Source organism: Mya arenaria, chromosome 17, assembly GCF_026914265.1.
Source record: "Mya arenaria isolate MELC-2E11 chromosome 17, ASM2691426v1".
Lineage (NCBI taxonomy): Eukaryota > Metazoa > Mollusca > Bivalvia > Myida > Myidae > Mya > Mya arenaria.
The window spans coordinates 44319826-44347725 of NC_069138.1; the positions used below are offsets into that span (position 1 = coordinate 44319826).

Sequence of the window (27900 nt, forward strand, 5' to 3'; positions counted from 1 at the left end):
ACTTGTTCGGCATATTCCAAAACCTGGTCTGGCGTGGTAAAAATATTATATTAAGCATGCAGTTAATTTACTTAAAAATGTCTATCAATGTGTTCTAGTATATTTAGAGCTTGTACTCTCTTTATGTATAACATCTGGCTTATCCGGGCCCATCCAGGCCTGACAGAAAATGCTGAGAAAGCAGGCAAGGGCAATCCACGCCAGGATTTAGAACATGACGACTGTTTCTGCGAAATTTTGATATGTACAAGAAATGGGGCATTTAAAAATAGGCATACGTGGGTCGAAGCTCATAATAGCTGCATATATAAGAGTGCTGGCATATCCAAGCTATCAGAAACTCGGATGCCTGATTGCTAGATCAATTTAAAAGGTGCATACCTGGATAAAGTTAAAGCGTAGTAATTATTTCAATGTGCGCAAGGTATGTTTGTATATTTGTGAATTTATTTTTTATAAAGCATGACTTGTCAATTCTTAATACAGTTTGTTACAAACGATGGTATATATATAATAGCTTCGGTGGAAAAGAGGTAACATTTGCGAATTAGTTTTAATCTCGCAATCACGACTTACTGTCTCGTTCCAACGACTTATTATATCGTTCCGACGACTTATTATCAAGTTCCGACGACTTATTATCTCGTTCCGACGACTTACTGGCTCGTTCCCACGACTTTCTATCTTGTTCATAGGACTACGTTACATCGTAGCCACGACTTGATTACTCGATCAAACGACTGAGTATGCGGATGCCACGAATTTCCCTGGACTTAGTTATGTCTGGGTCGTGGCAACGACATGCTTAGCCTTGGGAGCGGGCAGTTAGTATTAGCATCAAGATAGAAAATGTGACATGTCACCTATTTACCACAGTAAATAATAGTTCAGAAAAGCGCTTCACTCATTTCGAGACCAAAAAAACAACAACACTATAGCACAAATGAAAAAGTGCTGCTACCAAAAACCAAGAATATGAAAATTATTGATATGTTTGAAGGTAAAATGGCAATGTAATATTTATTTGGACTATAAATGTCTGTATTGTGTGATGTTTGCATTGGCTGGTGACCTATTAGCAAACTATTACTTGTGTTTTATTTGATAAATAATAATTTGATAAAAAATGTTTACGAAAAAGAATTAAAAACGTAATTACGAATAACCTTATCGTAAATCTGTTAGTACATTAAGCTTTACGAAAATACTAATACAATACAAAAAATTCGCTCACTGTAAAGTTAGATCTAAGTTCGTATCAAGTAATGCACATTAATCATAGCCTTTTACGAATGCTTCTGTACGGTTGCCACTAATATTTATAATTGTATAAATGTCACTCATTACGTGACTTAACCAGTTTAAGACCCCGGCGAGCGCCTGTATCGCTGACCCCAACACAAGTTAAGAACTGTATTATGATGCATGTGTAGTTTGTCTGTATATATTGTGTGCATCTTGTTTAAGTGTTTATTTCGGCTTAACCTGATGCCTTTAATAGGGCCTTCGGAGACTTGTGGTCACTGAGTCTGTCCCCTTTGGTTTACATTGTATTGTTTGACGAATACATGTGAAATGCACAATATAATACACACCGAGTATTCATATATACACACACTCAGGATTGTTGATTATTTGGAGGTTAATACACGGCGTAGCCGGGCCGTTGAGTGATATTCGTAGTCGAGGGACATTATGAGTCATTCGGGCCAATTATCACTCAACAGCCCGGCTACGCCGTGTATTAACCCCTTTAATACATATGTTTGTATTTCTTATTTTGCTTTTTAAAGTTTACCTGCTATCCAATTGTGCATTCTCATTTCGCTCTCGCTTGACTACGATGAATTAACTCACTCTCAAATTAAATTTACTTTTTATTTAGTTTTTGAGAGTGAGCCAATCAGGCAAACAGCATTTTGTTGTCACTTTTATGTTCCCATTCCAATAACAATTTATCACCTTGAAATTCTACAACACGTCTATCCGAATTTTTCGGTACGAATCACTGACATCTGTCTGTTCATGTCCTGAATAACTGAATACAATTCAATAAACATGAACACTTAGCAAGGAGAACGACTGTTTGTACTTAAATAAACCAATACCTCGTATAAATGATGTCATTGTGTATGAACAGTTGCTATTTTTCAAGTCAATTCAATTTTGCCGCTTCCTTTGTTTTGTTTTTTGAATGTCAACGTTAAGAAGCAATTATCGTTGAGAGACTCAAAATGACGAGACCTCAAGGCCGTGAAACATATTAAATTATTTATATTACTTACTTTATTATATTAAATAACTGGCCCGGAACGCGTTAACAATGTCAGAGCAAAATTCTAGATTTTTCGAACAATATCGACGAGTTTTCTTCTAAAGAATGTATAGTTTTCAAATGTCATACATTGGTTATTCCCGGAGTAATATAACCTGATATGATCAAGGCTGTTTACATGAGGCATTATGGCTGCGAGAAAGCTTATCGCCGCTCATGCAATATAATTTGGCCGGGCATGTCTTAACAGGCATGTTCTAAAACCTGGCCTGGCCTGGCCCGGCCTGCCCTGCAGACTCAGCATTTTGTGTCGGGCCAGGCAAGGCCAGACCAGGCCGGGCCAGGCCAGGCCAGGCCAGGCCATATTTGATACACATTAAGAGTATAAACACTAAATATACTGGAAAACAATGATAGACATTTATTCAGACATAAAGCTGCACGTTAATGTTATGATTTATTTTTCTGAGTGTTATTTATATTAAAAAGTAGTTTAATTGAATGCATGGGAATACACTGTATTGAAAACACTAAGCGGATTAAAAAAATTAAGTGCATAGATCTTGGTTTACAAATCGAATCTTAAAAAACATGTGTTCAAATTCAAGAGTTCAATGCAAATATATATTTTATTTTTTACATACATAACAATTATACATTTTTATTGTGATGATTTTTTGTTTGTTAGTATTAAAGGTGTAGAAATTCTATTTAACAGTTCAAATATAGTTAAACATCCAAGTTGTTCAAAACTACATGCATAGTTTATTTGAAAAAAAAGTATAAGAATATTAATTAAATATGCATTCAAATAAACTACATTATTTATCTTGATAAATCTCACAAAGATATTATATTAAACATGCAGATTATTTTTAAATAAAGGTCTATCAGAGCTTGGACTCTCATAAATTATAAAATCTAGCCTGGCCTAGCCTGGCCCGGCCTGGCCTGACACAAAATGCTGAGTCAGAAGGCCAGGCCAGGCCAGGTTTTAGAACATGCCGTCTTAACAGATATCAGATAACGTACAAGCATGCCCGATATGCAATAGGCATAGACCTTCAAACGCAAAATAATCAGCATGATATTCCAGAACGACCTTGGTGAAATGTGTCAAGCTATATGTTGACGTATATTAACAAGGAAAACATGATACCAGTAGATGCATAAGGTCACAATTTTAATATTGATTCCAATGACTTAAGCACAAATCATCCTAGTGATATGGTTTGAGTGAAGCTATGTCAAGAATTCTAAACGTAGGTTGCAAAAAGCAAAGGATGTATAAATAGATTGAAATATTTCTTTTCTGGATTATTGAAACACACCGCTGAAATGTGGTTATTAGCTGGCAAAACTGATTTTGAAAACCTTGTTTTGCATTCCCAAATATCTTAAATCTAGGTCAGTAATTGTGCAAAATGCCCGGGAGTAATGAAACATTTGCAAGCTAGATCATAATTTCATAACGACCGTCCATCGGCCTACTCTTAATTCGGTCAGGTAACAGGTAAAATTGTTAAAACCTGTCCAGGTAATGCAGCAATACAGCAATAGGTCGTATTTGGTATAAACACCAGATGGTGGGATACTTCCAAGAAAGAAATAAAACACGCAAGAGCATTCATGAAGCTCGTGTTATGATCGGAAGGTGAGACGACTTTTAGTCTGAACAAGATCCAAAATGCCTGCAATAACCAAATCAGCTACTTTGTTTTAAATCATGAGTTTAAGTTCTTTATTTTTATTTAGATTGATTCTTAATTTAGTTATTTTTTTCAAACGAAAAGAATGTTCTATACTTCATTATACTAGCAGTTTGCTGTGAATGCGAATGAACAACCCGCTCACCTTATTGCTTATCAGCTCAGTTCAATGCAAAACGTGCACGATTGAATATAGTCTGTTTCAGGTAAGAATATTTCAAGCAAAAAATCTTCTGCTTTTAATTCCTTAATATTTGAATATACTATTTGAGAATATATATGCGAGTATTGTTGTAACTTACAATTAAGGGCTTCTGCTAATAAAAATTACCCATCCCAAATTAAAAGAATGAGCATTAATGCTCCGAAATTTCACATATTTTGCTTGTCAGTACTTTGTCCATAACTGTATGTATATCCGAACACTTGTTCAAGAGGTACTTGACCTGAATAATAAATCTAAGCAAATTGTTTCCATGACCATTTCTCCTAGGAAAGAAGGTATGTGATAGCTAATTCAATATAAAACAAACATTGTCAAACCATTGTTGCATTTGATTTATGGACCTGGCAAGGATGATCAGCAAAATGTTTGACGTACAAACATTTGTCCAATAACAAGGTCCCTGTTTCAATATTTATATGAAAAACAACAGAAACAAGTACAATAGTCAAAATACCTCACCTTGACAAAAACATAACATGCCGACCGCCAAAGCTTCAATGCCCGTATGTACGATAATCAAACAGACCACTTATATACTAATGATCAATGATCTGTTTTGCAAAATATTTTTACTTCCCGTGCCTTTTAAATTAAGAAACTATATACGATAAGGCAAATGAAAAGGCGATTGGGGAAATGAAAACAGTCATTTTACTTATAAAATGTTTAATTGTCCGCCTTAACTAATGTTATTATGTATTATAGACTTTTTCTAAAACAAAACTACAATTTTAATCTGTTTAGAAGACTTATTAATATATGATAAAATGTTCCCGACAAAAAAAAAACTGTAAACAAATATCAGATATTTTGCGGTTACCCGAACCGGATTTTTTGGACATGAGGACAGATACTCTCCAAACGTTTGCTCGCAAATAATGTATAGCATGGACATTACTTCAATAATAAACGAAGTCGACTTTGCAGGTTTAAACTTTTTGTCAGAGAAGTTTAAGAAATAAGTGAAAAATCGAAAATGATCAAAATAAATTCCGCACAGTCAATAAATATGTGCGGGCGCAATAAAGTATTTCAATTTTAAGGTGCGGCAAATCCGAGGAACAAAATAATAATGATCGACTTGTGTTGGCCTTATTATTACGGAGAAAAGACATTGAGTTTGTATTATCGGAACTAAATTCAAGGTACGTTCGTTGATATGATGCGAAGACTTCTATGGCAATTGAGCTGATATTTTAGTTTACGATACTGGCAGCTTAACGGAACCTACATGTAACACAGCATGTTTCTAGTTAGTGAAGACCTGTAAATGTCTTTTCAAAATGCCGTTTCAACCACAACAAGGCAAGATTGTACAATATCTGAAATGACACTAGAGGATCTACAATCTTTCGGAGATTCACCCATGTTTCTGACGGCAGGATATATGCACAGAACGTTTATATCTCACGAACGAAATAGGGAATTGTTTAAACAAGGAAATGTCGCCCTCGCCAATTCTCAAAATACAATACAATACAATACACTGAAAACAATATATCCGTTATTTATTAAAACGCATGAGATTAACTTGATATATATCTTATATACTACAGTGTCAATCTCATGGCTGTATTTCATCATTTGGAATTCTTCACTAACTGGTCTTTAAGGCGTTTTTACATGCTCATATTCCTCTTTCAAATTAATGATTGTTGCATAATAACTGAAGAAAGGAGAGGAAACCATCCCCAAACAAAAAAAATGGTTCACAGCATCATTCACAAATGTGCTTTGAAATACGAAAATTAAACTGCTGATTTGATGTTTTTATTTTTTTTTTGCATTTGATTGTTCACAAATAAACGTACTCGATCAAAACAGTTCAAACACTTCGGAAAACGATTAATGTACAGATTATTTTATGCAGTCCTGCGCAATTATGCAAAATCTTCAGTTTTCCCCATAAATGTCTTATCTAAAATAAAAGAGAACTCTTGAAACTAGAATATAAAATTTTCCGGGATGCCTTTTCAACACTTTTAAATTATAAATCACTGTCATGACTGGGAAGACATGACCAACATCTTCTGAGTTACATAGTCTGGAACTTTGAAGTCATGATCACATTGAATACTTTTAGCTACATTAATGCTTTACAGAGAATAACAAACACACCACAACTCTTTTTCTTACTTCGCCTGTCTATCCGTAAGCTGCTTTCTTGGTAAAGGATTGAATCGCTTCACAAAATTGATGGGCACCATAAAATTGTCTCCGCCTATAACTATTGCTGTTCGATATTAAGTCGCAGCAGCTTATCATATTTGTGCTCTGATATTTTTTATCATTTACCCCATAATATCATGCTATCAATTAGCATATGCCAAAAATGGGGCGTTTGTCAGGTTTCCCTGACTGTCCTTGTTGAATTTTAAAGAAAAAGTAATTTCCCAGACAAAGTTTGAATGATGGATTGCAAAATACATTACACTGTATCAAAATCAACGGTCAAGTCAGTTTCATTTTTAAATTCATAATAATATAAACACAAGCTTTGGCTTTTAACAGTCCCTGAAACATAATGCATCATATGGTCCCTGTTTAAAGCTGCACTTTCACCGAACGAGCGTTTATATAGCTTCGTTAGTGTTTGTCTTGGAATAAGCCAAGTTTTTCGTGAATGTCTGGAAAACAGTTATATAAGATTTACAAAAGGACAGTTCGCATTAGTTATTTTACTTACTTTTGGTGTTTTATTGTTAAAATCGTTACCCAATGGCTTAGTCAGAAACCACTTGTCCGCTTTTTTAACAATTGATATATGTTCTAATGTGAGTCTTATATGACACGATTGAAGGTTGATTCTAAGATAAAGACAATATAAAGTTAAAACTGAGTGCAGTTTTGATATAACAACAAATAAATATGTCCCAAAAATAATAGTAACAACCAAGGCAACAACAAGATAAGATCGAGGATAACCCTTGTTGTTATGATCTAAGCCCAAAACCTGTCAGAACTAAGCGTTATATAGATGATGATTTGTGCTGCTGATACACCCTTGCTGAATTTCAACTAATCTCTGGTTTAAATCCGTAGTACTGTATACCTGTGTTACTCAACATCTTGGAACGTGTTTTGCAGATAAACCTCTGCAAACTGCGTGTGTGCAAGAAAACCGGCATTTAAAATATAAATAGACGTGGGCTGATGCTCAAAATAGCTGCTTATATAAGAGTGGTGGTGCATCCCAGCTATCAAAACGCGGATGTTTGCTTGCTTAACCATTTAGATAAGTGCAGAACAGGATAAAGTAAATGCGTAGTAATCAATTCCATTGGATAAGGTATGTTAATTTAATATGTTGATAAACATTCTATGCTAGTACATATAAAATAGCTACGGTGGCAAAAATGTGCGATTTAGTTTTATCTCGTTTCCACAACTTTATAATCTCGTGGCCATGACTTAATTGTGTCGTAGCGACGACTTCCTATCTCGTTCCCTCGTTCTACTGTATGGTTCCCATGACTAAGTTATCTCGTGGCCTGGACTGAGTTACGTCGTGAAAACGATTTAATTACGCAATCAAACGACTAAATATGCCGTGGCCCACGAATTTCCCTGGACTTAGTTATGTCTAAGTCACGGCCACGTTATGCTTATCCTTAGTGCGAGACAGTAAGTATTCGCAAACAGATAGAAAATGTCACATGTCACCTCTATGCGACCGTAAATAAGTATTAGATAAATAGCGCTACATTCATTTCGAGACCAAAGGAAACCAGTACAGCACAATTAAAAATATGTTACTAACGAAAACCAAGAATATGAAAAGAATGGATATTTTTCAATATAAAATGACAATGTATTATTAATTTGCACTAGCAATTATTGAATGTATGTTTGATGTGGTGTTTGCCTTGGGTTGTTACCTATTAGAAGAAAATCATTTGTGATTTGCTTGTTTATTTGAAGCATTTGTTTTAACGTAAAAATAGCATATTTGATAATGTTATCACGAAAGATCTTATCGTAAGCAGAGTAACGGGGCCAGCTTGACGAACATTTAGACGATAAGACGAATATTTAGACGATAAGACAAGTTCCCTCATACATTTAACTGTCAACAAGGTATCAGAGAAGTCTGCTTAGTCTGTAATGTTCGTTCATTCAGGGGTCGTATTCAACAATCATTCAGATTACACAGAAGTCTGCTTACTTTGTATGGTTTGTTTAACCATCGGCCATATTCAAGAGCCAACCCAAAATTCAGCCGATGAAATTACTGTTTTTGAGTTAATTATTTTAACAATTTATTTTTACAGAATGGTTTGGTTACATCTATTTGTTGTCGTGGTGATGTTGACGATACCAACCTGTGTGGGCGACAGGCTGGCCAGAATGGAGCGGCAAATTCAACTAGTGAAAGGCTTCCAGTCCTACGTTCAGTTGGTAGGTTTATATTCTACAGTTATAGTCTTCTGTTGAGGTCAATATTTTGTTTTGCTGACGGATTCAGCAATATTGACCGATGACGTTAACTTATCGGCACTACTAAATAGCTGTAGGTAGAACTTTTTACACTATATACTTTTATTAAGGTCAATATATACTTATGCTAGTCAATTAATTGATAATGACTGAGAACGCTAGCTTGGCAGTCTTTCTAAATGGCGGTACATAGATATGGTTCATTTATATACCTCTACATATATACTTAGTTTTGCTGACCTGTCACGTGAAATTAACATAGGACGATAGTTTGATAGTACTAGATGAATGCATAAGGAATAAAGTTTCATCCGGTACTGATGTTGAGGTCAATATACATACTTACTGATCCGTCACCTGATGCAGACCGAGGACGTCAGTTTAGTTGTTGTACAAAACGGCGTACGGTATATTGCCACCTGTCACCTGATAATGACCGAGGACGTTATTTGGTAGACCTGCATTATGCCGTAAGGTATAGTGTATCATCCTATACTTCTGTCGAGGTCAATATGTAGTTTTACTGATCTGTATTGTGATATTGACCGATGACGCTAGTTTGGTAATACTACATAGTGGCGTAAGGTATAAAGAATCATCCTATACTTCTGTCGAGGGCAATATGTAGTTTTACTGACCGGTATTGTGATATTGACCGATGACGATAGTTTGGTAATACTACATAGTGGCGTAAGGTATAAGGTATCATCCTATACTTCTGTCGGGGTTAATATGTAGCTTTACTGATCTGTATTGTGATATTGACCGATGTCGATAATTTGGTAGTCCTACATAATTGCAATCCAAACATATCCGAACATGTTACGTTCATCGGATGATAACCGCAATTGCCTAAAGGCAGTTTATTAAAAGAATGGAAGTTGAGGCGTAAATTGGTGATATTAACCGAGGACGATAGTTTGATAGTCCTACATAAAGTGGTAAAGAATAACGTATCATCCTATACTTCTATTGAGGTCAATATGTATACTGATCTATCATATACTAGTGTACGAGGCAGTTCCCTGTACTACGTTATGGCGGTAGGTATTAATAATATAACAAAAAGTTTTAACATGATCATAATAAAATAGATCAAAAGATTGTGTAACATATCTTAAATATTTTGACAAAATAAATGGCTCCTTTCTGTTGGCAACTTCGGCTTTGTTAAAAAATCAATTAAAAAATGTAATGGTACATTGGCATGCCTTTATGTTACAGGGGTATTATTCTCGTTTCAGAGATTGGACACAATTGAAGGAGATTTTGGTACATTATCTGAAAGAGTATCAAATCTTGAATCACTAGTGAAATCCTCGGATAACAACACTGGAGAGACTAACAATCCAACGAATGTGCCTACTAAAGGGACAATAAATACACAATCTGCTTTTAACGATATCAAAACTACTCTCCAAATGTATAGATATTCCTTTCAAAAACAAAAAAAAGAACTCGTCAATGTCAATCATGATGTCAAAGACACCTTGTCGGCATTTCTGTCAAACGCTTCCAAAACTGTTGACACATTAGTCAACAGCGTAAGTGACCATGTCAGAAACAGCGCAAAAAATGTATCAGCTTCTTTGGAAAAGGTAAGCGATACATTAGTTGTAAGTGTGCGTCTATTACGCTCTGATATATTAGCACACTTGAGGAATAACAATTTTTAAATTAAAACTGAATTGTTTATACACTTTAAAAGAGAAACATAAAATCATTAAAAACATGTATGAATATATCGCAGATAAAACAGATATTCTTAAACATTTTAAAACAAATCCACTTCAGAACGTCTATGCAACACGGGCACATGTCCAAAACGAAACGATTCAGCTAGAAAAGAAGGTTGAAGAGCTAATAGGCAGAGCAAATAAAGTTGTTGGCATCATTGATGATCAGAGATCTACAATAGAAGGCGGCATTATGGTCACTATCAAGGCGCGTAAGTAACTCGTAGCAAACGTAAGGATATTAAATCAGGCATGCTTAAAGCAATAACATTTTCTGAAAATGATAACATGTACTAGTTGCTTTTACATTGTTATTATGCACTGTCATATTTCAATGTTGTTTGTTTAAAAAATGTGGGTTTTTTGTAAAAATAAACTTTACTGATTATTCTTTTTTTCCAGTACATTTTTACATTTATTATACGATAGCCTTTGAACATATGAACGATTTTTACAACACAATACATAATCGGTGTCGAAGTAAACATTCGGTTTGACGCATTCAAACTTGAAATACAATGAAAGACAATTCAAAACAGACTGGGAAACTGAAACTTGGGTCGTTTAAAACATCGGTTCCTTCGAGGTTTAAGCTCGGAACCTGGCGTCCTCGAGCGATCTCAGTTATTCTTCATGTCGCAAACATATTTTAAGTCCGCTAACAAAAAATAAATAATGTTGCTGCCAAAAACACTGACGCCAAATATATATCACATAACTGACACTGACGAACTGACAACGATTTGTAATTTACCTGATTCCTCATATACCGAGAAACGAATCGTCATTTACCTGGAAACGATTCGTCATATACCTGGCAAGGATTCGTCATATTTCTGGCAACGACAAGTAATATAAATGACAAAAACATGTCATAATGCTGACAACTATACGTCATATAACCTGCAACGGCATGTCAATAACATACAACAACGCGCTATTTCACTGACAATGATTCGTGATTAAAGAGATAATGACACGTCATATACCTGAAAACAACACGTCATATAACGGAAAACGACACGTCATATAAATGACAATGACACGTCATATAACGGACATCGACATGTCATATGACTGCCAACGACACGTGATATAGCGGCACCGACAAGTCATATAAATGACAATTACACGTCATATAACGGACAACGACATTTCATATAACTGACAACGACACGTGATAAAAGTGATAATGACACGTCATATAACGGACATCGACACGTCATATAGCGGGCATCGACACGTCATATAAATAACAACGACATGTCATATAAATGACAACGACAAGTTATATAGCGGACAACAGCAGGTCATGTAACTGACAACGACACGCGAAGAAAATGATAACAACACGTCATATAACTGATAACAACACGTCATATAACTGATAACAACACGTCATATAACTGATAACAACACGTCATATAACTGATAACAACACGTCATATAACTGACCACGACCCAAAATATGACAACGACACGTCATATAACTGACGAAGACACGTCATACACTTGACAACGACTCGTGATTAAAGTGATAATGACACGTCATATAACTGACAACGTCACGTCATATTACTGACAAAGATTTGTCATATAACTGAAAACACGTCATATATTTAATAACGACATATCATAAAGCAGAGAACTACACGTCATAAAACTGACAAGGAAACGTCACACAAATGACAACGACACGTGAAATAACTGACAACAACACGTCATATAACTGATAACAACACGTCATATAACTGACAACAACACGTCTTATTACGCACAATGACACGTCATATAACTGACAACGACATGGCATATAACTGACAATGATATGTCATATAACCTACAACGACATGTCATTTAACTGACAACGATACGTCATTCACAGACAACGACATGGCATATAGCTGCCAATGATATGGTATAGAACTGACAACGACACGTCATTTAACTGACAACGACAAGTCATATTACTGACAACGACACGTCATATAACTTACAACGACATGGCATTTAACTGACAATGACATGGCATATAACTGACAACGACACGTCATTTAACTGACAACGACACGTTATGTTATTGACAAGGAAACGATATCTACTTGACAAAGAAACATTATATTTTTGACAACGATGCGCAATTTAACTGACAACGACACAAAACACTGACAACGACACTTTAAATAACTGACAACGATGCGAAATTTAACTGACAACGACACATTAAATAATTGACTAAGACACATTATAATTATATCTTATTATGATAATTACAACACATGATATAACTGACAACGACACGGGATATAAATGACAATGACACGTTATATAACTGACAACCACAAGTGATATAACAGCCAGCGACACGTGATATAATTGACAACGACACGTGATATAACTGACAGCGACACGTGATATAACCGACACCGACACGTCATATATATCACAATGACACGAGATATATGTAACAACGACACAATATACAACTGACAACGACACGATATGTTATTGACAACGACCTGTCATAGAAAATGACAAAATGTGTGCAAATGGCGTCGAATCATTTTGATGCAGTTATCTATGTCACAGTACATGGAGATTCGGGTCATCATTGTAGTATTGTTCTTCATTACGTGGCATTACATGAAGCCATATCCCCAGCACTTACGTTGATCCGTCACCTTAAATACAGTTATATTTTTCTATCTAGTTCACATTTCCTGACTTGTCTGCAAGGTCCAAATGTTCTCAGCTATGTATCACGTCAGCAGAGGTAGTTACTTAACCTGCGTTGCACAGCCTTCTTTTAATATTGCTACATTTCTCTATCTAGTTCACATTTCCTGGAGTGACTGGTACGCAAGGTCCAAATGTTCTCAGTTATGTAACTGGGACAGCAGAGGTAGTTACTTAACCTGCGTTGCACAGCCTTCTTTTAATATTGCTACATTTCTCTATCTAGTTCACATTTCCTGGAGTGACTGGTACGCAAGGTCCAAATGTTCTCAGTTACGTAACTGGGACAGCAGAGGTAGTTACTTAACCTGCGTTGCACAGCCTTCTTTTAATATTGCTACATTTCTCTATCTAGTTCACATTTCCTGGAGTGACTGGTACGCAAGGTCCAAATGTTCTCAGTTATGTAACTGGGACAGCAGAGGTAGTTACTTAACCTGCGTTGCACAGCCTTCTTTTAATATTGCTACATTTCTCTATCTAGTTCACATTTCCTGGAGTGACTGGTACGCAAGGTCCAAATGTTCTCAGTTATGTAACTGGGACAGCAGAGGTAGTTACTTAACCTGCGTTGCACAGCCTTCTTTTAATATTGCTACATTTCTCTATCTAGTTCACATTTCCTGGAGTGACTGGTACGCAAGGTCCAAATGTTCTCAGTTATGTAACTGGGACAGCAGAGGTAGTTACTTAACCTGCGTTGCACAGCCTTCTTTTAATATTGCTACATTTCTCTATCTAGTTCACATTTCCTGGAGTGACTGGTACGCAAGGTCCAAATGTTCTCAGTTATGTAACTGGGACAGCAGAAGTAGTTACTTAACCTGCGTTGCACAACCGCCTTTTAATATTGTAATATTTTTTTTATATCTAGTTCACATTTCCTGGAGTGACTGGTCTGCATGGTCCGACTGTTCTCAGTCATGTGACAAGGGAAGAAGAAGTAGACAGAGGTCATGTTATGTACCTTCCCCTTTTACTGATGGCATTTGTATTGGTGATGATACAGAAACAGAGGAATGCGTTATTCGCAAGTTTTGTCCATGTAAGTACGTTGCAATAACTTCAGTAAATACATATTATCTCAATAGTAACTACCAAAATTCGGTATAATCTAAAACACATAATATGTATAGGTTATTAATTTTATGTGTGAGAGAAGCTAAACATCAGTGTATACCTGTTCATACGAACATCTCTTATTGTTAAATGGTTGCAAAGTGTTAAATAAAATTTATGTAAAAAAAAAAAAAAAAAAAAAAAACTATCCTACAAGAATATCTGACCAAATTTATAAAACTACTACATTGTATAGACAACAAATAAACGACAAACATGATCAACGTATACATATGTTTGTCGTTTCTAAGATTCGAGTGAATTGTCGCAATGGTCCGAATGCTCCGAAACGTTTTACAATAGAAAAATGACTAAATATAACAAAGTATTACAGCTTGTAAGGGTCAAGCAGTTAGGTTTACAGAAATAAGTATGGTAATTGAAATGAAATTGAAGCACACCGACATTGGTTCATTTATAAATTGAATAAAAAATTTAACAGCTAGTTCAGATCCGACCATGTGGTACTGGACGAGATCATTAAAGTTACAGATAGGACCAAGCCCGGGTCGTCAGTGTAACAGTAACAGTGAAATTTTGTCCAGCGTCAAATGTGTTACTGGACCAGATTTAACTATCAGACCCGGGTTTGCTGTGTTACTGGACACAATCGTTACCGTTACTGTTAAGATTCGGTCCGGGTTTTCTGTGTAACTGGAAGAGATCGATACCGTTACAGTTAAGATCCGGTCCGTATCCTCTGTGTTACTGGACGAAATGGTTACCATATCAGTTAAGATCCGGCTTTGATCCCATGTTACTGGATGATATCCAGCCCGGGTCCTCTGTGCTACTGGACGAGATCGTTAACGTTACAGAGAAAATCCAGGCCGGTCCATTGTGTAAATGGACTATATCGTTATTGTTACCGTTAGGATCCGGCCCGTTTCATTTTTATTACCGGACGAGGTCGTAACCGTCACAGTTAAGATTTCCTCTGGTCCTCTATGTAACTTGTCACAGTTTGGATTCGCCTCGGGCCCTCTTTGTTTCTTGTCGACACCGTTACGGTAACAATTAATGTCAGCCCGTGGTCGTCTTTGTAACTAGTCGAGGTCGTTACCGTTACAGTTTAGATTCGGCCCTGATCCTCTTTGTAACTGGTCGTTACGGTCTTTTTTATCTGGTTTGCAATATGTTCACATATACAAAACCTTAAAGACTACATATAAATACCTAATTAAATACTTTTCTGAGGGGTTTTCGTTGGTAACATTTGCTACGTTGTAGCTTTCAATTCATTTTCTGGCAAACACCACTACGCCATGACGAAATGTTAATCAATATAAACAAATGACTAGACTTGTGTAAACAAAAGCGGTAAAATCGACCAATTGAATTATAAATTGAATATTTTAGAACCTGTTTAACACAAAACCCAAAATATGCACCAGTCGGCACTCACGCATGCACGAACTTTCGACTGCACACACAAACACATACATACATTAAGATACAATGGTCACATGTCAACATCAAAATATATTGATTCATTAGTTGAAATTATTTAATGATTATGTTTTCAAACCTTCATAACTAAAGTGTTTCTGCTGGGGTTTAATGAACGAAATAAAACAACTTTCAGGTGTCCTGCGATAACATTTTATGCATCGTCCATACTACACAAGCCACCAAAGTAATGGCATGAATATTTCTTTCTAAAATACAAAAAAAAATGTTTCTCCTACAGCGAATGGTCAATGGGCTTTGTGGTCGACATGGAGCACATGTTCTGTGTCCTGTGGTGACGGCGTTGAGACCAGAAACCGATCCTGCTCCAATCCAACTCCTGCTAATGGTGGAAAGGTGTGCCCGGGACCTGACATTGAAACAAACCGATGTAACTTGAAACACTGTATGGGATGTAAGAATCATTGGTTTATTGTTATAAGACACGTGTGTCGATTCACTGTATTTTCGTTACAGTGTAAGCTTCAATAATTTCGACTTGTTTTCTTATGTGAGGCAGTATCGTAGTACAGTTATTAATAAAGACACTATTGGCATCATATACTCCCCAGATGACTGCAGGGATGTGTTAAAACGGGGCTTGTCACATGGTTCTGGTGTATACAAGATCTCGCCCTGGAACACGGACAAAGAAGTTGACGTTTACTGCGATATGGATACAGATGGTGGTGGGTGGACGGTTAGTATGATGATGTTTATACAACAGTTGCGAGAATCTGACAAGTTATATGATCAATACATTTTTATGATTATTGATGTTTATGTATTAAAAAAATACATGAAAATTGCTCTTGTATATGACACTTGACAAACGCATGTACCTACTGATGCCTTGTATAGGTATTTGACTCAAGCGTATTATATATTAATGTTGTTTTATTTTTTCATTTATATATAGTAAATAACCATGTTGTTTACGGTATTCAACCCGTAAACAATAAGGAGTACTGTTGTCTAAGGTATTGGAGACATAAATAGAAAAGGCTTATGTTGTATAATGCCCTCGACCTTTGAATAATAGACTGATGTTTTAGAGATGTTTGAAATATAAACGATAATGAATGATATTTTTTAAAGCCAATACCTAGCGAAGAATTATACTGTTTCAGGTCGGAAATTATAATATATAAATCAACTGTAATTAAGGTGATTTTAAACATTGCCTTCTAACTTCTCTCTGTAGGTGTTTCAAAGACGATTTGATAGGTCTGTTGACTTCAACAGGAGTTTTGTAGAGTACGAACAGGGTTTTGGCTCATTGGATGGTGAATTTTGGATGGGTAAGTTCTTACGATAACGGAACTTTCTCCATACACAAAGTCGAATTTAGTGCTGGTCCTCGCTTTAAATAAACTACACATCTGCATAACAAACAAGGCAACATAAATGGATTTACTCTTTCTAAGGCATCTTGCAGTTTGACGGAAGTTAAAAGGTGATTACTATCATACATTTAATTTGAGATGAGAGTTGAAGTAATAACTGACATGTTATCTTGAGTGGAAATATGCGAATATAACGATATCATGAGTTTAGTATTCTAACGTTGATTGTTTTTTTTTCTATTCAAGTGTGGAGAAAGCGTTACATCTTGCAGAATTATCTCTTAATGTTTATGTGCGAATATACTAAAATTTTGAGTTCATATTCAAACATATACCTGAGGGCCGGATGGCTCAAGGGCAATCATCACAAAAATGTGATCAGTAAAAATTTACTTACATCTTTAATACATATGTGTGTCTTTTTTTTCTTTTCATTCAAGTTGCTGTAAAAGATGTACAGTAACTGTAAAGATAACTATTTGGTTAACATTTCGGTAGATCTGTATTCAGAACTTGAGAGTCAATGCAATGTTCGTTTAGTTCAGTATGTTAAACCGGTCTTTTTACTTTAGTATCCAGTCTACTTAAAGGACAATCGGAACACCTCGGCAATCTCCGCCTTACGACAAGTCTTGGAAAAAAATGTAGTAAAATTAGTTCGTAAAATCAAATAGAAATAATAGTATTAATTGCTTGTAGTGTTTTAACGTGTATTCTTTATAGCACTTTCAAATTCAATCCCAGAGCAATCTGTTATTGCAGAAATAATTAAGATTCCTGAGAGTAAATTTTGTATGTTTAGCTGCTAAATTGAAAGCGTAATTAAATGTTAAGAATTTTGTCATTGTAACTGTTCATATACATCCGATTGTGTTTTCGAAGGAAAATGGCCGATCTGCGATTGTATTCTGAGAATAATCAATTCAGGACTTCGGTCAACATCGAGTTCAATGATGGAATCTCATTCTATGTTTATCTGTATTTCTCTTTTTAGTCTATCGAAATCTGAAGTAAATATTTGATGCATTTTAAGACGTCGTTCACAGAAAAAAATCAGCTATTCTGAAAGAAAAGACAACCATTCGATATGTTTGGTCTTATGGAATGTGTAGACAAAGTTATCCATATATTAAGACACACAAGTTTGATGACCACAACTGCGGCACACCTCGTGCAGCCTATGTAGACGAACTTGTCTGAAGGTCATGGGCAATAGTCTGCGTCAATTGATGAAAAGGACGAGCTATGTCTTCTTTAAATATTTCCAGACAAACATAAATTGTTTATTCATTCCATTCATTCATTGATGTCGGGAATATTTAAAACACATGATATGAAAACATATTTTATTTTGGCCGACAAAAGGCTCCATAATTATTTCACACATATGATACAGAACAATAGCAGCAAAATTACCCTTTCATCGGGGAAATATGAATAAACACAATACATATAATTACAAATAAATAATATAGATTACAAAATTAATACAGTACATGAAGGGCGGGAGGGAGGGTAAAAATATTAGACGACCGTCCCCGCGACTAAAATTCTAACAATGAATGTGAGCGCCAAATACTAGTAATCAAGCGTAGAATTACCGAAAAGGAATGAAAGGTATTAGAGGTACAAGAGTTGACTCCCTTATAATTAAGATTTTTGAAGCAAAAAGGCCTCAATTGGGGTCGTTTTACTTGTATATCAGAACATTTCGAAGATTTTCCAGATTTAAATTTCTTTGGTTTGACATTACCTTCCACACTGTTCAATACTTCAAACGGCATTTTTGAATCCACCTTGCGGTTGAGCGATTCTGAAGCACGCAGCAGCTGAATATTCTCTGCAATCCTATGTCCAAACATGGGTCGGGATGGTGAAATGGGGGTCATGCGAATCAGAAACTTCCAACGCTGAAACTTGACCTTTTAGTTCTTCATATCACGCCTTAATCGCGCGGCCTCAGAAGATTTACGGGGCCCCTCCATCAAACGTTGGAGGGTAGCTCTTTCTTCCTTCATTGCTTCAATGTCCTGCGGAATAGGCTTCTGTCTGGGGCTCAACAATTCCCTTTTTAAAATATCCTCCTCACGTTCCAACTCCGAAATTTGTTCGTCAAGCGACGATGGCCTCGTCGAACGCGAAGCTTTGGGCCGAGCTCCCGAATCCGCCATGTAAAAATATTAGACGACCGTCCCCGCGACTTAAATTTTAACAATGAATGTTACAGGTAATCATGCGTATAATTACCGAAAAGGAATGAAAGGTATAAGAGGTACAAGAGTTAACTCCCTTATAATTAAGATTTTTGAAGCAAACACTTCACATTCACCGCATAAAGTATAAAATCAATGATTAAACAGGAGTGGTCCGCGCAAGCAAGCATATTTATTCCAACAACAAACACTCTATGCTATATTGAATATAATTATTATATCTATGCTATATAATTTGGCTTGTTATTGGCAGCGTATATCTATACGACATACATAATGCGAATTAAAAGATACAAGTTCGAATTGTACAACCCAACCTATTTGTAAAAGCAATTTAAATTCATAGATGAATATAATTATAAGATAAACATTTCATCCAGATCGTCTACAAATACAACATGACGCTTTAAAGAAATCACTTTTTACACCATACGATAGTCCAGAGTTAAAAACAGAGATAGAATTTCATCAAAGTGATGAAATGTAAAAAGCTTAAAAAAACTGTATCAACCGCATTCAAGTAACGAGTATAAATAAAGGATGCACTTGCTAAGCAACATCAAGTTTTGTGCACGTTGCTATATAATAGCATGTGAATTATTCAACTGTTAATGATAAGCACACCGAATCGCTTGAATGGTTGAAATGCGCAAACAAAATCTTAAATTATCACAATGTGATGTCACTTGGCGTTTGCGATTTCTGCAATTTTGGGGATGAATTCAGAATTAAACAGCAAGGTGCACCGAACATGAAATGTTCCGTCTGTTAGGTGACTATAGCTTTGAAATGTTTGCTTCAACTGGAACAAAACAAATGAAACCATTGAGACACTTGCTATGTACGATTAGTTTGAACGTTAGCAACATGTTAAATCCTTTCAGTGGTCGACTGCACATTTCACTGGTCCTTACAAGTGAACACTCACATTGGTGCATAATTTTGCCTTCCTCATTTGTTTTAACGAGACTCTAACAAGTATTTGCATATTCTATAAATTTAAACAGGCATATACAAATCCTTAAGAGATGTGAGGGTATTTCAAACGAGTTTTCTTCAGTAAAACTGCCCGATATACAACCTCGAATGACGAAAACACGTAAACAAGCGGCTTTAATACGAGCCCCTTAGTGATGTTAACCCACTGACCAGTACCATGTTTGGTAATAATCGGATATACATCGCCCATCACCATATATGGTAATTATCGTAATTACATTTTATTCCGAACGGAAATAAATACATTTACGTTTTCTTTCAATGAATTCAGCTAAACATATTAATCTCATAAAAACCACGACTGTATAGGAGTGGTCTATACCGGGCAAGAATAATTATCAATTGATAAAAGTGTAAAATCAGTGAATATATTTCAACTGCACACAATTAAAAGAAACTTACTTCTTGCATTTATCACTTTAACAGTTATAAATATATTTAGAAACATCAGATCTCAACCGACCATTTTTCACTGAAACATTGAACTCCATAATTAAACATAAACAGAAACAATAGTCTCTTCCAAAGTATAGCTAATACAGAGCAAAACCGTTTCACACAAAGACCCTGCTCATTCCGAGCAAAACCTTCTCATTTGTAAATCCCGCTTATTCGGAGAAACCCGTCTCATTTGGAGACTTAGCTCATTCCGAGCAAGAACCGTCTCATTCAGACACACAGCTCATTTCGAGCAAACCCGTCTCATTCAGAGGCACCGCTGATTCTGAGAAAAAAAAAACCGGTCTCAATCAGAGACGAATGTCATTTCGAGCAAACCGTCTTATTTGGAGACAGGAGATGATTTCGAGCAAAGCCATCTCATTAAGGGTCATTCTGAGAAAAGCCGTTTTTTAGAGGCGAAACTCTTTCCGAAAAAAACGTCTAACTTTGAGACGCCGCTCATTCCGAGCAAAACCGTCACAAATATTTAGAGACAGTTCATTCTGAGAAAAACCGAGTCATTCAGAGACACAAATCATTTTTAGAAAAACTGTGTCATTCAGAGACAAAACTCATTCTGAGAAAATCCCTCTCATTCAGAGACACAGCTCATTCCGAGGTAAACTGTCTCATTCAGAGACACAGCTCATTCTAAGAAACAACGTCTCAATCAGAGACACAGCTCATTATATGAAACACCGTCTAAATCAGAGACACAGCTCATTCTGAACAGGACCGTCTCATTCAGAGACAACGCTCATTCTAAGAAACACCGTCTCAATCAGAGACACAGCTCATTCCGAGGTAAACCGTCTCATTCAGAGACACACCTCATTCTAAGAAACACCGTCTCAATCAGAGACACAGCTCATTCTAAGAAACACCGTCTCAATCAGAGACACAGCTCATTCTAAGAAACACCGTCTCAATCAGAGACACAGCTCATTCCGAGGTAAACCGTCTTATTCAGAGACCCCGCTCATTTCGAGCAAAATCGTCTCATTCAGAGACACACCTCATTTCGAGCAAAACCCTCTTATTCAGATACACAGCTCATTCCGAACAAAACCCTCTCATTCAGATACACAGCTCATTCTGAGCAAACCGTCTCATTCAGAGACACATCATTCCGAGCAAAGCCCTCTCATTCAGAGACACACCTCATTCCGAGCAAAACTCTCTCATTCAGATACACAGCTTATTCTGAGCAAAACCGTCTCATTCAGGGACCCCGCTCATTTCGAGTTTAACTGTCTCATTCACAAACACAGCTCATTTTGAGCACAACTGTCTTATTCAGAGATCCAGATCATTTCGAGTTTAACCTTCTCATTCACCGACACAGCTCGTTCAGATCACATCCGTCTTATTCAGAGACCCAGCTCACTTCGAGTTTAACCGTCTCATTCACAGACACAGCTCGCTCAGAGCACAACCGTCTTATTTAGAGACCCAGCTCATTTCGAGTTTAATCGTCTCATTCACAGACATACCTCGTTCAGAGCACATCCGTCTTATTCACAGACAGCTCATTCCGAGCACAACCGTCTTATTAAGGGACCCAGCTCATTTCGAGTTTAACCAGCAGAGCTAACTATGTTATTCTAACAAATTTCAACGGAAAAAGAATCGCAAATAAGCAAAGCAAAATTACATTTTTTTTAAAACAAAAATACAAAACTCACTTCGGAAAGTGAGGATGGGGGCGTAATTACGTTTCTTCGATCCGAAATAAATAGATAGCTTGTTATTTCATCTTGGAGGGTGGAAACATCTAATCCATGCTATAGCTCTTATTCCTTGCGACAACGAATCAATAAAAACGAAGATGGCGGCAATTTACTTTGAACTGCGCTATGCAAAGCACATGCGTTTATTAACTTGCCGGTTGTGGAAGAAATGCCGAGCAAGCACCGGCCAAACTGTATAACAGCGCCAGAAGTCGCACAGTGGTCTCCCTAACATGCAACTTATGACATTATAGATAGTAACGCTCGTATGTGTTTAATAACGCCCAAACACGGATTTTATCATACCTCAATGTCATTAGTGTGCTCTTACCTCAATGACAATAATGTGTGTACATACTTAATAATGTGTACAAAATCAATATCAATAGTGTGTAGATACATCTTTATTATAAGTGTGTACATACCTCAATATCATTAGTGTGTGCAAACCTCTTTATTATAAATGTGTTCATACCTCAATATCTTTAGCGGATGCATACCTCAATAGCACAAGTGTATACATACCTCATTATCATTAGCGTGTTTATACCTTCATAACCATTACTGTGTAGATATCTCATTTTCATTAGTGTTTATTTACCTCAATATAATTATTGCGTATATACCTTAATATAATTATTACGTACATACCTCAATATCATTAGTGTGTTCATACCTCAATACCATACGTGTGTATGTACCTCAATATCATCAGTGTGTACCTACCTCGATATTATTGATTTATACATATCTCAATATCATAAGTGTTTACTTTCCTCAACATCATTGGGGAGTATATACCTCAATAGCATTAGTATGTACATATCTCATTATAATTAGGGTGTACCTTAATATCATAAGTGTGTTTATACCTCAATAGCATTAGTTTTTACCTGCCTAAAAATCATTAATGTCTTTATACTCTAACATATTGAGTGTAAATCCACCTCAATTACATCAGTGTGTAGTTGTCTCATACCAGGTAAGATATCAATAGCGTGTACATACCTGATATACTTAGTGTGTACATACTCCAAAATCATTAGTGTGTACATACCTCAATATCCTTAGTGTGTACATACCTCATAATCTTAGCGTGTACATACCTCATAAACTTATTGTGTTCTGTCGCAAAATCATTAGTGTGTACATACCTCAATATCATTAGAGTGTACATACCTCATATCCTTAGTGTGTACATACCTCATAATCTTAGCGTATACATACCTCAATATCATTAGTGTGTACATACCTCAATATCATTAGTTTGTACATACCTCAATATCATTAGTGTGTACATACCTCAATATCATTAGTGTGTACATACCTCAATATCATTAGTTTGTACATACCTCAATATCATTAGTGTGTACATACCTCAATATCATTAGTTTGTATATACCTAAATATCATTAGTGTGTACATAACCCAATATCATTAGTTTGTATATACCTAGATATCATTAGTGTGTACATACCTCAATATCATTAGTTTGTATATACCTAGATATCATTAGTGTGTACATACCTCAATATCATTAGTTTGTATATACCTAAATATCATTAGTGTGTACATACCTCAATATCATTTGTTTGTATATACCTAAATATCATTAGTGTGTACATAACTCAATATCATTGGTTTTTATATAACTAAATATCATTATAGCGGGTATATTTCCTCATTATACTTAGTGTGCACATACCTCAATATCATTAGTGTGCACACAACCTAATATAATAAGTGTAACTTAAATGTATACTTTTTACAGGTCTGGGTCTTCTTCACTCCATTACAAGCCGGGCTAACATGACCTTACGTATTGACTTGAGTTTACCAGACGGAACTACTGGATTCGACGAGTACTCGGGATTTTATATTTCTCCACCAGACCAATACAACTTCAACGTTGATAGAAGGATCAAATCAGCAGGAAGTATGTTAAACATTAAAGTAGCTAGGAGGATGCGATAGACAGTTAGATCAAATACGCTTGGATACGATCATAATTATGATGTGTCCTTTATTTGTTTTCATACACGCATCTATTATCTCACCATCATAATGATGTAATATTTTTGAATACAGTTGAACGTTTATAGCGCAATTTTATAGACTTCTAAAGATCTACTTGAAATATAATACATTTAGTTGTTTATATAATCACCATATTTTTAATTAACACTCAAACCTCTTTCTATTATTTATATGATACTGATATCAGTTGGGGTAACCCGGTATATTTACAGTGTCCGATTCCTATCTTCTCTCCGACATCGGTAGTAATGGGGATATCAACCACCAGCCGTTTTCAACATATGATAGAGACGTGGACAAGTGGTTGTATGATAACTGTGCCCGATACCTGGGAGGAGGCTGGTGGTACAATTACTGCACGTACAGTGACCTGAATGTACAGTACAATATTGGCAGCTATAGCAGCTTTTATTACTATTCCTTCTCACGGAACACAAGGTTGAAGACGTCGACTATGATGCTACGATTGAGTAATTAAGATTTAACCGCAGCATTTAATGCATTTAATTATGGTTAGTTCATTTAAACAGTGTTGTGGAATTATGAACTTGATGCTATGTTTTAAACACAATCAACTAGTTTAATCATTTAAGGTAAACATGCCCGCCTTTTCCTAAAGCTATGGAATGTGCAATTTGATTTTTAACTCAAACATGTTCGTGTTTTGTGAAGTTAGTGATTAGTTCAACCCATTTTTTATTATTTTGACAGACTTGTTTAAGTAATCATTTCTCACAATTCGGCAAAATTCTTTTTATTAGTTTAAAATCATATTGTCTAGGATATAGACGGTCTCGCTTTAGTAGTCATTCAATACGAACTAGTAAAGAAATTTTATAATTATAGTATTGTATGACCAGGAAGTGAGATTCTAGTTACAACATTAATACTTATTTGCCAATTAAAGCGCTAAAACACAGCCATTTTTAACGGTATCAATTTATAACGTTACGTCACTCGCTTTGGATATTTATTACACTATTATGTATCAAAAGTATAATATGAGTCTGTTCAAGGAAAGAATTGCGGGATTGATGTCATTTTCGGGGTATATACGCAGCTGGGCTGATTAAAGTATGTGGAGTCCGATGACATCTTTCACGCAAAATTCATTACTTATATTAACAACAAATATTTATTATTTCTTTCATGAACTGTTAATGCTTGTTTTAAAAAACCTTACAGTAATTATTTCTGACCTATTCTGTAAATAGACCGACTCAACAGTTTATCATATTACGTCACAAAAACGCGGGAAAAAATCGATCACTTCCAAAATTCTTTAAAAACGTCAAAATTTAAACGTTAATGACAACATTAATCGCATTTTTCTTGCGTTAATGCTGTACGAACACATTACGGTACTCGAGCAAATTCATTGAAGCGTTCTTGCGTTTCTTGGTCATTTGCTCGCGCGCATTACAGATTAAAGGCAAGAAAAAATTGCAATCAACAGTAATATTTACGTTTTAAAAGAAATATTCATTGTACTTAATCATTAGCAGTATCTTCTGTAACTGAGTATTTTTTTGAAAGAAGCTTCACATGTATACAAGATACGTTTGGATAAAAACTAATAATAGCTGATTTTGTTACGTCATATATCATTGGTTTAATGACGTCACGCTTTTCCTGAACTAAACAATGACGTCATATTACCTTGCGTGTTATACAATATAAACGTCAATATTTATGCGAAAAGCTAATGTTTTATCTGGCACGGTACAAACAATAACAAAGTAAACACGTTTTTAATATACATGTATATATTGATATTCTTTCACAATCCGAACATATCCGAAGATGTTCCGTACATCTAAAAGTATTCGCAATTGCCGAAAGGCAGTTCATTTAGGGAATGGAAGTTGAGGTGTAAATATTTCATTATTGTGACGTCATTTATGATATATATAAATATATTTACTGGATACAATTTATAAGAGAGTCCATTCAACTAGCGTGAATTGTACAAATTATTATTATCATAGTGAAATTTTATTGACAATGTCCCTTTAACTCTCATGAAGTGTACATATCATTATTTATAGCAGCCGAAACATTTCGACCTTCAAATTTAATTCTTAGTTTTCATGTTTTCTGTAAAATTGACGAAAACACATCCATTCTGGCACCGAGAACCTTTTTGCACTAAAAACTGTGCATAAAGATAAAATAGATAGAAATAAAAGTATCTCTGCATTTAACGTCACTTTGAATGTTTTAAAGGTGACTCATAAGTTAATGTCACTTTGGTTGTTTGACAGTTACAAATGCCTCATTATATAATGTCAATTTCGCTGTTTTAAAGTTATAAGTGCATTATTACTAAATGCCATTTTAATTATGTTAAGGTTGTTTAATGTTACTTAATGTTGTAATGTTCAGAATGCCTCATTATGTAATGCCACATTGAATGTTTGAAGGTTCTAAACGCCGTATTGCTTAATGTCAATTTGATTTTTACGGTTAAAAAGCCATTCGTGAAATAACACTCAAAATGATTTTAAGGTTTAAATGCCTCTTTGTCACTTAAATACATATTTTGAGGTTCTAAGTGATTCTTTGTTTAATGTTATGTTGAATGTTTTAAGGTTCTTAGTGTCTCATTGTGTTTTTTTTATGTTTTTAAGGTTCTAAATGCCACTTTATTTTAAGTCACTTTAAAACTTTCGCTTTTACTATTCATGCTTTGCTTTTGATATTAAATAAATGTTCAAAAAATATTGTTTGATGGTTATCTGACATTGACATCGCCGAATCCTGACAGTCTCATGATGATACACTTCACCTGATCCTGACAGTCTCATGTTGATACACTTCACCAGATCCTCACAATCTCATGTTGATACACTTCAACGGATCCTCACAATCTCATGTTGATACACTTCACCTGATCCTCACAATCTCATGTTGATTCACTTCACCGGATCCTCACAATCTCATGTTGATACACTTCACCGGATCCTCACAATCTCATGTTGATACACTTCACCGGATCCTCACAATCTCATGTTGATTCACTTCACCGGATCCTCACAATCTCATGTTGATACACTTCACCAGATCCTAACAATCTCATGTTGATACACTTCACCAGATCCTAACAATCTCATGTTGATACACTTCAACGGATCCTCACAATCTCATGTTGATACACTTCACCTGATCCTCACAATCTCATGTTGATACACTTCATCTGATCCTCACAATCTCATGTTGATACACTTCACCGGATCCTCACAATCTCATGTTGATTCACTTCACCGGATCCTCACAATCTCATGTTGATACACTTCACCGGATCCTCACAATCTCATGTTGATACACTTCACCGGATCCTCACAATCTCATGTTGATACACTTCACCGGATCCTCACAATCTCATGTTGATACACTTCACCAGATCCTAACAATCTCATGTTGATACACTTCACCAGATCCTAACAA

General features: G+C 35.6%; 1 protein-coding gene across 3 annotated transcripts; it reads left to right on the forward strand.

Moving 5' to 3' along the window:
- Nucleotides 1-298: 298 nt before the first annotated feature.
- Nucleotides 299-27176, forward strand: LOC128223936 (fibrinogen alpha-2 chain-like). Of its 3 annotated transcripts, none has more exons than XM_052933426.1 (10): nt 299-424; nt 8482-8608; nt 9892-10245; nt 10442-10595; nt 13994-14164; nt 15929-16102; nt 16260-16387; nt 16892-16988; nt 24188-24352; nt 24666-27176. In XM_052933426.1, the coding sequence occupies exons 1-10, from the start codon at nt 414-416 to the stop codon at nt 24929-24931; spliced, it is 1647 nt and encodes a 548-aa protein (XP_052789386.1). In that variant the 5' UTR covers nt 299-413; the 3' UTR covers nt 24932-27176. The 3 variants fall into 3 exon arrangements, with proteins under 3 accessions (XP_052789386.1, XP_052789385.1, XP_052789388.1); XM_052933425.1 differs by lacking the exon at nt 299-424 and adding an exon at nt 7367-7499; XM_052933428.1 differs by lacking the exons at nt 299-424; nt 15929-16102 and adding an exon at nt 7367-7499.
- Nucleotides 27177-27900: the final 724 nt, after the last annotated feature.

What these genes read in the sequence shown, in the direction of transcription:
- LOC128223936 (XM_052933425.1), top strand. Translation starts at nt 7,471, where the DNA reads ATGCGTAGTAATCAATTCCATTGGATAAG. An exon ending in CAGATGGTGGTGGGTGGACG is followed by an intron (nt 16,388 to 16,891) that starts GTTAGTATGATG and finishes TTCTCTCTGTAG; the next exon opens with GTGTTTCAAAGACGATTTGA. An exon ending in GGATGGTGAATTTTGGATGG is followed by an intron (nt 16,989 to 24,187) that starts GTAAGTTCTTAC and finishes TACTTTTTACAG; the next exon opens with GTCTGGGTCTTCTTCACTCC.